Source organism: Atractosteus spatula, chromosome 2 (genome assembly GCF_055471065.1).
Source record: "Atractosteus spatula isolate fAtrSpa1 chromosome 2, fAtrSpa1.hap1, whole genome shotgun sequence".
Taxonomy (NCBI): Eukaryota; Metazoa; Chordata; class Actinopteri; order Semionotiformes; family Lepisosteidae; genus Atractosteus; species Atractosteus spatula.
The window spans coordinates 2,083,960-2,097,766 of record NC_142707.1 but is presented as its reverse complement, the minus strand read 5'-3'; the positions used below and the strand labels follow the sequence as shown (position 1 = coordinate 2,097,766).

The 13,807-nt window shown below is 42.9% G+C and overlaps 1 protein-coding gene across 1 annotated transcript in view; it reads left to right on the top strand.

Moving 5' to 3' along the window:
* slc6a8 (solute carrier family 6 member 8) overlaps positions 1 to 13,807 on the top strand; it is a 51,920-nt gene that overhangs the window by 16,944 nt on the left and 21,169 nt on the right. The window contains exons 2-4 of the mRNA XM_088934837.1: positions 6,379 to 6,510; positions 10,613 to 10,877; positions 12,419 to 12,551. Of these exons, the coding sequence (XP_088790963.1) occupies positions 6,379 to 6,510; positions 10,613 to 10,877; positions 12,419 to 12,551 (530 nt within the window). The remainder of the gene's footprint in view (positions 1 to 6,378; positions 6,511 to 10,612; positions 10,878 to 12,418; positions 12,552 to 13,807) is intronic.

Below are 13,807 nucleotides of genomic sequence, written 5' to 3'. Positions count from 1 at the left end.
ATTTTTTGTTCCTATTAATTCACCTCTTTTTTCAATTTTTTCATATTACCTTTTTTTTTTTGCTTTGTGTGTAGAATATGGTGAACATAACAAATATTAATTGCTACTTCAAAGTGCCATAACTTAAAGCTTTATAGCAACAAAATGTGAAAACTGTGCAAGGGTCTGAATACTGTTTGCAGGGTTCTGCAAATTCGATGGAGGTACAGTACATGATGTTTGAATGGCATTTTTACTTCCATGTGGGGGTAGGAGGTGTGGGGTGGTGTATTAATAGCAGCCTCCTGACAGGAAGTATGATCATGGCCAGGACAGATTTAACAGCATTTCAGGCTTGTAATAGAAACTTACAATTAGCCCTGAGTGGTTGCCAGAGAGCTGGATCAGTCAGTCTTTACCTCAGACTCCCTTGAGCATGCTCTGTTCACTGTGGTACTGACAGCCGTTGTAGGATTAAAGTTCCATTTCAGCACTGCAGTGTTTTATGCTGTACATCACTGATCTTTTATCCCTACATTTCACTCTTTGCCTTCTGTAATAGTATTCTGTAATTGATTGGAGACCGTCATCAGATCAATCACAAATAACAGAAAAGGAGCTGCTATGCATGGAAAGAAATCAGGGCTACACTGATAGAATATTTTACATAGATTTTTTCCTGGTAAGAAATGGATATATCAGAATTGTGAAGTATCACAAACATTTCTGGGTGCAAAGTTTAAAAGTTCCAGTAAGCGAGCTTTCCATACTTTTTACTTTAATTTTGCAGTTTTCCATTTGTTTTTCCACATCGGGAAATGAATCTGTTTTCGACAGCTATCCATTATCCATAGCTGCTTTATCCGATGGGGGGTGTGTGGCAAGCTGGAACCTAACCCAGCAGACACAGGACACAAGGGGGGACTCCACTCTGGACAGGGCACACAGCAGGAAATAATTTATTGAAATGGCGCTGAAAGGGACGTCACCATAGGAGGGGCATGAAGTAGCATATGGCTTTGCTACCCAAGCTAACGCCCCACTTTAGGCATTACATAAACTCCCATATTGTCTAACATTTACCAACAAAAGACAAAGTAAAAGTAGGAAGCAATCACGATGTGTTTTTAATGTTTCTTAAGAGTGTACATGGAGCCTTTATTGTACTGTAAGTGACCGTTGTCGACTAATGTGAGCAGCTGGGTGTAGATTGGTCCCGTGCAGCTCATCAGCTCTGCCTCACCGTGGTGTGAAATGGGGGTTGCCAGTGCAACTGGTGCAGAGGGGAATAGTAGGATACCTTTTTAGTATTACATCATCTTTTAGAAGGCAAATAATATCATTTAAAAATGCCACACCCATAGGTGTCCCTGCCACACCAACCAAATCTAAAATCCTGGCACCGCCAGAGGGCCCTGCATGCTTTGAACCTCATGCTAGGATCGCTAGGTAATGTTAGTGCCCCTGTACTCTTCATTACCGACTTCAGTGCTGTGTTCAGGTTTACTGCAGCTGGGCAAGCCTCTCGCAGCTGGAGGCAGGAGGTAGCAGATTAATTGTAAACTAGGGGCAGGCTATGAACTGCAGCTCGAACTGATGGAGATCCAGCCGTTCTTCTGGCTAACTGTTTAATTACAAGCCTGAGTGGAGTTCCAGTCAAGTGCTTGATGGCAGTAATCGCGCCAGAGCCCCGCGCAGCAGCAACAGCCCTGCCTTCCTGCTTTCCTGTATCGGACTTACAGGCATGCAGTAGGAGTGCTCTTGTCCCCCAGACAGAGGGCTGCTACCTCTGACTTACAAAAAAACAGGACATTACAGCCATTGTGTAAAAAAAACATTAGCTTGGTATAAACCCAGTGTACAACTGTTTGCACTTACTGCAGTAGTTCTTGCCTACATTAAAACAGATTTACTCGATGTTCGTTCAGACTGCCCCCTTTTCCTAAAATAAATAAAAGGAGGCTCGTGAAAACTGACTTCTTATTTATTTTAATGCCATGCTTTATTAACAGAGGGAGTGTTTCGTTTTGTTGTCGTATGTAATGTCACCCTGTTCTTCATTTGTGTAAGCCCTGTAATTGAACAGTCGCCCTCTCTTGCCGTCGCTGTTGTAAGATGGGTGTCTGCAATTATGGGAAGAAACAGATGAACAGGTTTATCCCATTACTTGCAACAGCAGCCTAAGCAGACATAAAACAGAACAGTTTCAATGAATGACCACAAATGAACTGCGTTTTAAGAAAGCCTTTGTTTGCAACACCTATATGATTCCTCCGATCACTTGAGCATCCTTCATAAGTTTAAGCCTTCTCTGAAAGCTGTTCCTTCATTTTGCAATACCTCTTTTGCCTTTTACTGTGGCCAAACAGCCCCCGCTGTCCCAGGGACAGAGCTCCCATTGTCCAAGGGAATCCGCCTGATTTCAAGGCATTTGAATGATAAGTGGAACAATAGACTCCAGACCCACTGTATTCTAACTGACCCAACAATGGATTCTCTGAGAGTGAGAAAGTGCGCTCTGCACTGCGACTTGATCTCCGTTTTTATATGGCTTGTGAATAACGCTGTTGCTCATATTGCAGGTTCATTGAGTTTCTCGATTTGCAGAACAGGTGAAAGAATTTTATCAAGATTTAAAAAACACACTTTTTTGTCTTCAGTACAGAGTTTGCCCAGAGTACACCCTGGCCTGACTCCGAGGGTTTTTATATTGCTTTCATTTTCAAATGTGCTGTTCCCGATTCATGGACTCCTTTTCACCGATTGTGCGTCTTTGGGGGTGTGGACGGCTGTGACAGCGACCGAAAGAATTAAATGTTTAATTTAAAATAGGCCTTCATATCAGTGTTTTCTCAGTTCCATGTAATGGAATATAACATATAATATGAATTGAATTTCCATAACAAACAGGTAAGCAATAACGAATCATATAAGATGATTGCCACAAACAGCAGCCTGAAGGTGTAGGTCCCATGTTTTTAGATTTTTATTCATAACATATTCTTCTCCAAATTATAAAATGTAAATGAACACTTGAGAACCCAAATCTGGAGAGTGTCTGGCCATTAGGAGATAGAGATGACAAACTAATATAGAAGCTGCAAAGGAACAAGTTTTATTCCAGGCTGAAAAGAGAAGAAGAGAACCAAAGGAAGGCTCCACCTGAAGGAGGCTCCACAGCCGAAACGTTGTTTCTTTTCTTCTCTTTTCAGCCTGGAATAAACCTTTACTTGTTCCTTTGCAGCCTGCGCGTGCCGATGCCGCTACCTACTTGGACTAATATAGAATCTGTTCTTTTGTTTTTATATAATTGACACATGGACGTGCATTGTTACATCATGGCCCTTTAAGCCATCACTTTTAACGCTTGATAACTTGCCAGCAAACTATATCCAGTGTTAACAAGAGGAGCCTCGTAACTAAAGTCATGGTTCCCTTCATGCTCAGGCATCTGAAGTCAAGCCTTTACAAGCGCTTTTATTGGATTCATTTAAACAAGGGGCTAACATTTCTTAAAAAGGAAAGCGGGTGACAAAATTATTAGTTTGCGAAAATAATTTATGTTTCAAGGACAATGCACATCAACCCTCTGCAGTTTGGCTAAACAGTGTAAGCCACAGATACTGTATGTCCCTTGCATCCTTGCTCTGTTTGGAGCTGGTATATTGGGGCTGCATAGGTTTAAAACGTGACCCACAATCCTGTGTTTGCTCAACAATGTTGTTGCTGCTCCAGTGGGTGCTCAGGTCCCCGGAGTGTTTCTCCATGCATGCTGGAAACCCATGTAGTCCTGTGGCCTGTAGCATGTTTTGACTTAAAGTAGACCCTAGTATCCATCCATCCATTCTCTTAACTGCTCCTTTTAGCTCAGGGTCGCAGAGCAGCCAGAGCTCATCCCAGTCAGCAACAGGCACAAGGCAGGGTACACCCTGAATGGGACGCCAGCCCATCACAGGGCACACACACTCACACACTTACACCTAGGGCCAGTTTTCCCAGAAACCAGTTAACCTACCAGTATGTCTTTGGACTGTGTGAGAAAACCCGAGCACCTGGAAGAATCTCACATGAGCAAGGGGAGAACATACAAACTCCACACAGACAGCACCCCAGGTCCGGAAATGAATTCAGGCCCCCAGCACTGCGGGGCAGCAATGCTAAGCTTCCGCATCATGCCGCCCTTGGACCCTGAGGAGTGTTTACTCCTCAGTTTAAAATGGTGACAGAGCGGGCTTTAGAACTGTAGGCCGCGGAGTAGAGACAGGCGTGAGTTTCAAAAATGGCTCTCCTTTCACCAGTCATTGAAAAGATGTTTATGAGAATTCAAGGATGTATAGATACTGAGGCAAGTTAAGAACTCTAAATCCCTCTCCCCCCGGTCTCTGTGTCCTTCTGCTGTGCAGACAGGCAGAGGTGTGCAGCTGGAGTTATGCAGCGGCATGCTTTGTGTGCAGCTGTGCCTCATTCCTGGCCAAGCTGGTAGTCTCCATCTAGCGTTTGAGAGGTGGGAGCCTGGGCTGCCAGGACGTGATCTGCACACTGTAATCTTCATTAAACCCTCCAGTCCACTCACCACACACCCAGCCACCGGGCTCCCTCCCCCATCCGCCCCCGTCCCCGACAGCACTAAGCCTCTTCTGCAGCGGTACGATTGAAACCACTCGGCCAGGGATTATTGTATTTAATGGCCCGACGTACTTTGTCAGATCACAACAATAACATCAGTAGTAATCATGATGCTTGCGTTCAGAGGAAGGAAGGATTTCTGACCATGCAGATTTTTTTCAGCATAAGGAGATGATGGAGTATATTGCTCTGAAGGGTGAATCGCACAGCAGCATTTATTCACGGCAGATTCTGTCCAGAAAAATCAAACCAGTGGCGTTCAATAGTGCCTTTCCTGCTTGTGCATAATTGCTGCCAAAAATGGAATGAAATTCAAGTAGAAAAAAACAGTCGAATCAGGTTCACTTTTTTGGGGCTAAATGGACAACGATTACCAATTTGCCTTGATGATAAATCAATATAATACTACTGTAATCACATAGCCTATTTTAAGTGTTTAGAAGCTCAGATTTTTAATATTTGGTTGTGTTGAGCTAAATTGTAAATACAGGTGCAAATCCAGTACTGCAAGTTAAAAAAAAGTTAACTTATTTTAAAACATTCAGATTCTGCCACTGTTTTAGATTGAATTCTCTACCCAGTTGGCCTGTTTCCTTTACTCTTTATCATATAGGTCATGGTACTCCTGCACAGCCAGAGTATCTGGCACTTTCTGTTGCTTTTCACATACTGTACAGCTGCTTATAAATGAAAACACTATGAGAATGGTGTTACAGCCTGAATATAAAACTGGCAGAGAATTGCCTGAAATAAAACCCATGGCAAATGAACACTGTAGTGTGATTCACTTTGTGACTGGCTTAGTTGGCACGCTGTAGATTAGATAGCTCACATTCTGGCAATCAAGGTGCTCATCAACGAACAAGCTTGGCTCCTCTCGTCTTTAAAGTAGCTGCAAGCAGACAGGTAGGATTAGGAACCCTGCTTTTTCATGTTTACAGGTTCTTAACATAGCATTTATAGTTGCTGTAAAGCTTCAGTACATGATATTCTATGTAGGTGAGCATTTCCTTATCGTTACTGAGGGCAACACATTGTTTTTTGTTGCGTTCTTAACGTAACACAACAATGAAATAGTTTTTCTTACTCAGACAATCTTGTAAACTTGACTGAAGAAAAGAATTACTGGACATTTAGCATTCTGATGTTCCAGACAAAGCACACCAAACCACTTTACTGCCCTTAACCCCATACGTCATCACTGCACAGACAGGAAGACAGCTCTCATTTGTTATTCAAAAATCAGTCATATCAAAGAAAGCTCGTGGAAAATACCCACAATAATCAACAGCCCTGAGTCCTCATTTCTTGGCTCTGTTTAAAGTGGGGAGTGGTGGCAACACATGTTCCTTCTGCGCAGTGATTGCTGCTGGACAGAGTTGCTTATGGGACAGGAGTACCTTGTAGTATGGGGCGTTTTAACCAATCATGCTGTAACTTTTTACTCAATAAATGCTTACAAAATTCTCCTGACTGAAATAGGAATATTAGAAGTGTGAACTGAACGATATCTTACGACTCATTACTACTCATTAAAGACAACTTTTGTTTCCTAAAATCACTGGAAAACCTTTGTTTCTGCTTGCGGGCCTTTAACTGTTCCAGCCTGCCCTTGTACACAATTCTTTCAGTTGTTAGATTCCCCTATCATCTCCTAAAACAGCAGAGCAGAAACAACTGGCAGTGAAGGCTGAGAGGAGGAGGTACTAAGACATTTCAAGGCAGTTGAGTGTGTTTAACCTGAGTCTTTGCTGTTAATTTGTCTTTGTGCAGGAGTCTTCCTCATTCCCTATATCCTGATTGTGCTGGTCGGGGGGATCCCTATCTTTTTCTTGGAGATCGCACTGGGACAGTTCATGAAGGCTGGCAGCATCAATGTGTGGAACATTGCACCACTCTTTAAAGGTCAGTCCTGTAACTGATGTAACTGAATGCAAAGTTTAATATCTATTAAGAATTTGTTAGCAATTAATTATTGAATTCTATACACATTGTTTAATATTGATTACTGATGTTGCAAAGTGAGTTTTATAGTGTAACGTATTCAGCTCCATGGATATAAAGTACCATAAGGATATACAGAGGGTTACAAATGAAGGGAAGCCATTGGGCTCATCTTGCTCGTTTGGCAGTTAGTAGCTAATAAATCAGAGGATTTCTTGAAAGCTGACATGGTATGAGCTTCAACAACATGACTGGAATTATTTATTCCGTGCTCCCGTGACTCAAGATTCAAGATTTCTTTATTTGCCATATACAACAATATTTACTGGAATGTTTACTCGTTCAGCTGTACCCAGTAACAAACAAAAATAGGCACAAATGACAAACAGACATGGACAATAAATTTAGACAATAAACATTATAATACAGCCAAGACAGGACATAGTGCAAGTGTTAAACAAACATATTCTCAGTTTGAGGTGCACTTCCCATTAGCTTCCATTCATGTCCTCTCATTTCCGTTTCAGTGTTATGTTGTCTATACCATTGAGGATTTTTAATATATGAATTAAGTCCTGGGGCGGCACGGTGACTCAGTGGTCAGCATTGCTGCCTCTCAGCGCTGGGGCCCTGGGTTCAATTCCTGGGGTGCTGTCTGCGTGGAGTCTGCATGTTCTCCCCGTGATCCTGTGGGTTTCCCCTGGGTGCTCAGATTTCCTCCCACAGTGCAAAGACATACTGGTAGGTTAATTGGCTTCTGGTAAATTGGCCTCAGTGTGAATGTGTACGTGTCTGTGTCTGTCTGTGCCCTGTGGCGGACTGGCGTCCCACCCAGGGTGTGTCCTGCCTTTCGCCAGGATAGGCTCCGGCTCCCCCGTGACCTTGAATTGGATGAAGTGGGTAGAAGATGGATGGGTGAATCATGTCCACCCTTAAAATTTTTCCCTCTTCAGTTCAGTTCCTTTAGCATGTCACAATAGGGGATTCCCTTAAGTCCTGGAATGTATCTCATTGCTCTTCTTGAACTAATTCCAGAGCAGCAATATCTTTTCTATAGCATGGTGACCAAAGTTGTCCACAGTATTCTAAATTATAGTGAATACACAGGAATAGTGAATTGTACATTTTTTTCCCATTTGTGTCCCTTGATGTAATTCTACAAGAGAAGTGCTTGTTACCCGCTCAGTTTGAACGGAGAACCTTGTGCAAGTTAGACAAGCATGATGTCCACTGCACTATGGAAACCTACAAGGAGTCTTAAGCTTCAGCTTAAGCTATCCTATGTATTACTGTACATATTACTATGGTATTACAATGTGCAAGTAATACCCTCCATCCACTCTCCCCAGTTTATGCCCTTTTCCAGGGGCATGGAACGTCAAGCTCTTAAATTTATGAAACCTATAAAACATGCCTGCACAATGTTTGCACTTAGTGACTTGTTCTACAGCTCTTTATTTTGTCTTTCAGCCCCTGTTAGTGCCAGTTTGGGCGCTATTTTACAGTGACCTTGCTCAGACTTAAACAGAACTGAAGCAGAACAGGACTGTGCTGTAGGGTGGGAGGTGCTTTCAGGGTTGTTAAAATAAATAAAGTGTGCATTCATGACAAACAATGTACAGGGACAGATTGTCAGATCGTATATTTACTTAGATTATAAACATGTTCTGTAGTGTTTGGAAATTACTGGGATACATGATAATTTAAGTTACATAATGTGCCTATGTAATTGTGTTTGTTTTAAATGAATGGAAATAATTTAGATAATTAGATGTCTGCCTGTCTTTCAAAAGTTCCTGCCATATTGTGTTTAACATCTGCTTTTGCAGGGAGCAGCACTAGTTCAGCATGTTCTATTAGAGCTTGGTGTCTTGTTTCATGCAGTGTGTCAGAATCATCAAACCGTTAACTAGCGCGACCAAAGGATTTCTCTGTTTTCACAATCTCAAAATGAAACACCAGGCCTTGTTTCTCCACTGTGGAAGTTCCAGAACCTGGAACTTGTGTATTTCTTGCAGTACAAGAGCTTTCTGTGTGATGCCTTATCAGTAGATCTGTATGAAGATCTCAGTTTTTATTAAGTGCTCAACTGTAAAGAGTACTATAAAAGAGCAGCGAAGCAGCAAACAGGGTTAAACGTGAAACTCACGAGGAGATTCCAGGAAAGATCTTCAATGAATTCAATTACATTAGTTCTGCTTCGTGTCCCAGTGGCTCGTTCAGTACAGACCTCTCTCTGAACCTGCAATCCTTCAGTCCAGCCAAAGAGCACCACCATCACTGCCTCCACCGAGGCAGAGGGCACAGGTGTGTCAGCTGCTGCCGTGTGCAGTGAGACAGCCAGCTTCATTTTCCCAGATCCTTCTTTAACAAAAAAAAGAGGTTTTGCCAATGGGTCCTTTCTCACTTTGGCGAGGGCGGTAGTGGGCTGCGAAGGTGGAGCGTGGAACACATCAGGTTGGTTTGATGGTCACAAAGACTGTGTTACGCTTTGCACGTTGGGAGTTTGATCCGACTGTGGTGGCGTTGCAGTGGTGAATAGAGAAAGGCAAGTGTCAGAGCTGAGGTGGCCTGGTCTAGTATTCAGAACTGAATGACAGCGAGGGAGTCGGCTTTGAACTTTCTCAGTGATTTATAGTCACATTATGAAGTGTCATTCATGACTAAGAGTGTTTTTCTAATCCTGTCTGTAGCAAGTCAGCTTTCCACATTTGCATCAGTGATGTGATTTAAGTTCCCTCACTCTTGCCCTGTGACCAGGACACTTAATTATACACAATTACATAGATTTTCCGTGTGTTGCTGCAGTAAAACTCCAAGCTATCCCTTTACTTCAGTACACGTTAAACCTCTCAGTCTGTAGTGGGAAAGACTGAAGAAAAGCCTAGTGCCATGTATCATCTTTGTCTTTCAATAGGAAAATAATGCAGGGAATTGAAATGCATTTTCCTGGATGGTAATGCTCAGGGGATCATACACATGACAGTAGACTCATACACTGGCATGTGGCTGAGAAAGCACATGGATGGCACTGTTATCTCGTGGCCATGTTCTCTGGGGAAAAGAAGGGCTTTCAGCGTCAGATCAGTGTTGTTATTAATGTCATTTCAGAGCAGAGCGAAAGACCGCTTGTCCTCACTGCCGAAAGGATTATATTGGCAAATGACATTATAAATGGAGAAATACATTATTAAAATGTCAGTGTTCGCAATACACAGACTTGCCTATTATTCTCTGATTCGCTTTTGTGAAGGTTTAGAGAAAGACAAATGTGAAAACAAACTGTGAGTAATGAGAGGATTTTCATTCATGTGCAAGCGCTCAAGACATAATGTAAATGGTGGTGTCAGGTAACTACTGTATAACAATGCTATTCATTAATTTATTACACGTGTTATTGTTAATTTGCAAATGCATTTGTGCTCCAGAGCTAAACATGTGAATCTCTTGAAGGCAGTTAGCACAGTAAAATACTTTTTGTGTTTCTGGAGCAAAGTCTAGGAATGGAATATAGAGTAAAGGTTTCAAATATACTGGGCAGCAGAGGATGCCAGCCCAGCTCCTGCAGGGACACACCCTATAATATACGTAATATAGTAAGATGTCATCGGTTTCTGATAACTTGGAAAGAAACAGTTTAACATCACTTTATTAGCCCTATACAATTTCTTGCATTAGGTATTTGTCTTTTCGCAGACCCCAGCTTACTCTCCATGAGACACACAGACAGGGAGAGAGCCTGGGGTCAGAGCACAGGGTCAGCCATTGTACAGTTTGAGGTTTTGGTAAAATTAAACATATTATATTGACTTTCTTGAGTAGTAGAAACTGTTTTTTTCGTGTTAAGATTTTAATTTGAAATGGTCTCTTAGAGGCAAGAGGCCTTATCAAAATCCTCTTGTTCCAAGTACATGTTTTTCTTGAGAGATTGATGTACTAAGGGTCTGCTGTTCAGCCCTATTGGAGTGTGTCTTACTAGGACCACGTTTGGCTGATCCACTGTCCTCTGTCCTAAATTTGCCCACCATCATCTTCTGACTGTTTTTGTGTGGCTGCCTCACAGGACTGGGCTATGCCTCAATGGTGATCGTGTTCTTCTGCAACACCTACTACATCATGGTGCTGGCCTGGGGCTTCTACTACTTCGTGCAGTCGTTCACTGCCACCCTGCCCTGGTCCTCCTGCGACAACCCCTGGAACACCGAGAGCTGCATCGAGATCTTCCGGCACGACGAGTGCCACAACGGCACCATCGGCAATTCCTCCTTCGGCAACATGACGTGTGAGGAGCTGGCCAGCGGCCGCTCACCCATCATCGAGTTCTGGGAGTGAGTTTCTCTCTAGTCCCCGCCCCTTCTCTGATAGCACGATAGCTGAAGCCCGTTCCTCTCCGGTGCTGGTCCAGTGTCGGGCAGTTTAGTTTGACACTGGGCAAAGACATGGAATCAGTCCATCTGCAGCCCAGCCAGGCTGTTTGAGCCGATGCTGGAAAAAAATGATTTCATGTTTAGACCAACTAAGAATGCAGTCACAGTCTCCGTGTCCTTGCACCACGTCAGGATGCTTAAAGGCTTTTTGCTTTTTTTACTACACTGCCAATCACAGCTCCTTTTCTCCCCAAGTTGGTTAGAAATTGTTGTAGAAAAAGTGGTCAATCTGGTCAGGGTCGTAAGAATGCATAATAATGTAACTAACACGTACATTTCTAGTCTTTTTACTTTCAAGTTTTATGTCCACATGATTGGTTCAGTGCAGTCAGAAAGAAAAAGTGGGGCACATCCTGCAGTGGATGAAGAATATCAGCGAACAACCTTGATGATTGTGGTTTCTGCACTCATGCGTAGACACCAGTGACCCAGTTTCAATGTCACCTCCAGGCAGCCATGCAGCACCAAACTCCTCATTTTTAATTCTCAGCCGCTAAAATCTTTGTCCTCTGCACCTTGGCTGTTTCCTGCCACACATCTGGCCGTGTGGACGTCTGCCGCAATGTGGGGTTGTTGTATTTTTCTGTTGTTCAGCCCAGCACAGAACGATGGAGATGCTGAGCTTCCTCTTCCAGAGCATCACCACAGCTCTAGGAAATGTCCTTCTATGAAACAAAACGTTCTTAATTTATTTTTGCCCAAACTAGATACCTTGTGAAACAAATGTTTTGTAGAAGTATTTTTTTCAGTCCTGACAGCAGTATTTCTAAATAGCTTTTGCAGTATAGGCTGTGTGACCGAGCTTGCTAGAATAATTCAGCTCCCTCCAGTCGCCCCCACAAGCTCTCCCTCCTTGCTTTATATTAACCAGGTTGTGACTGCGATAAGAAGGTCAGTTAATTAGGCATGTGGTGCTTGTTAACATGACCACCAAAGCATTTCAGTGTTCCCCTGCGAGCCTTACAAAGCTGTCCTGAAGTGTGGTTGGTTATACTAGTGGAAGGAAAGGCCCAATTAAGCTGACGCACTTCATACTGTTAGCCCACGTGTCTTTTAGAGGGCACTGTGAGCCGTCACAAGTAGAGCATGCTTGATTAGCAACATGAGATGAAGACCCTTTTGTCACCTTACATGGCTTTTCACTGCAGCTCTCAGGAAAGTAAAGTTAAAAATATATATCCATTTTCACTGTTTTTCTAAGTGAGGAAATATATCAGCTGTACCTATGATAAACCATTGAGGTTTTAGGTTTTTAAACTAGGCTGTATAATATGGGGCATTTGGTTACAAGGTGGTCAGTGCTCGGTTTTTCCCCTACCCTCCAAAGACCTACTGGCTAGGGTAATTCCCGTCTCTGAACTGCTTTGTTAGATTGCATAGACCTTTTGATGCGGTTTCATATTTTGTATCTCATTTTCATTTTATGTCCTTTCCTCCTTCAGGAACAAAGTTCTGAACATCTCGGAGGGGCTGGATTACCCGGGCTCCATGAACTGGGAAGTGATGCTCTGCCTCCTTGCAACCTGGGTCATTGTGTACTTCTGCGTGTGGAAGGGGGTCAAGTCAACGGGGAAGGTAATTGTGCTCCTTGCATATTCAGCTTGGGAATAACACCCCTGTGTGCTGACTCCCTTCTTAACATAAGTCAGCTGGAAGGAAAGAGTAGCTCCTGAATGTCTGTGAACGTACAAATCCTGCCATTTACATGCGCCTCTTATGTAATATGCTCTGTGCCCTAAGGCAGGCCTGTCTGATACAGTGTGAGGATGCTGCTCTCTGTTCCTCTCTCTGCGTAAGGCTTTTCTTGCTCTCTCTCAGTTCTCTACTCTTTGATACACCAAATCAGGCCTCCGTCTTCACCCCCTCCCCTCCCCTTGGTCTCTGTGACATCATTCAAAGCTGCTGTCCTGTCTCTGTTCCTCCCCCATTTGCTTTTTTTTTTCTGTGACGAATAGCTATCATTTATTCTTCCATTTGAGGCCATTGTTACTAAAATTGATTGGTGGCATTCACCAACCTGTGACGTTGGCAGCTGTTTTTAACGTTTGCAGTTTACAATGAGCAAAAAATTCCACAAAAATCACCAGGCGTTTCATATGCCAAAGCTGCCCTTATACATTAAAATTTCTCTTCACGTACCCAACTACCCAACACATGTAAGCATGTAAGCAATTTTGACTGAATAAAGCAATTTGTAACTTTACAAGCAAAGCCATTTAATTCAAATTAATAGCCACTCTGTTGGAAGCCAACACTTCAGATAGATAACGCCCAGACCAAACTGAGATAATATATCTAATGGGTCAAAGTCATCTTCAATGAACAGTAATTTTTTTTTCTTTTATTATGGCAATTTGTTTGCTTGTAAAATATAAACATGGAAAATTACAAGCCTTGATACAGCTAACCATTGCCCTCCTGGTGTTAGCCTTTCCTACTGTAATATGCTTGCATTAAATGATGAAATCAGAGCATCTGTTCTTTTCTACGGGAACACTTTGTAATGCTGCTCTCTACCTGAAGTCAGCAGACTCTCTGCTCACAGTTTACTGGCTGTATGCAGGCAGCTCTTCTCCCAAGCATCTTTCATCTCAGCTCATGCAGTACTCTGCGCATTTAGAATGCTTAGTCTAATAAAGCAATAGAGGACTTCATATAGTTAAGAAGACCTTTCTTACTCGTCAACCAACACAGGAAGAATCGCAAGCCGAATTTCCACAACCTGGAATATGCACGCGCGTGGCGTACACACACTCTCAGAAAGAGAAATCGCTTTGCCCGAGAAACTGCCGCTTATTCATGCAGCCTGCTAGGCTTCCTGGTGGGGGGAG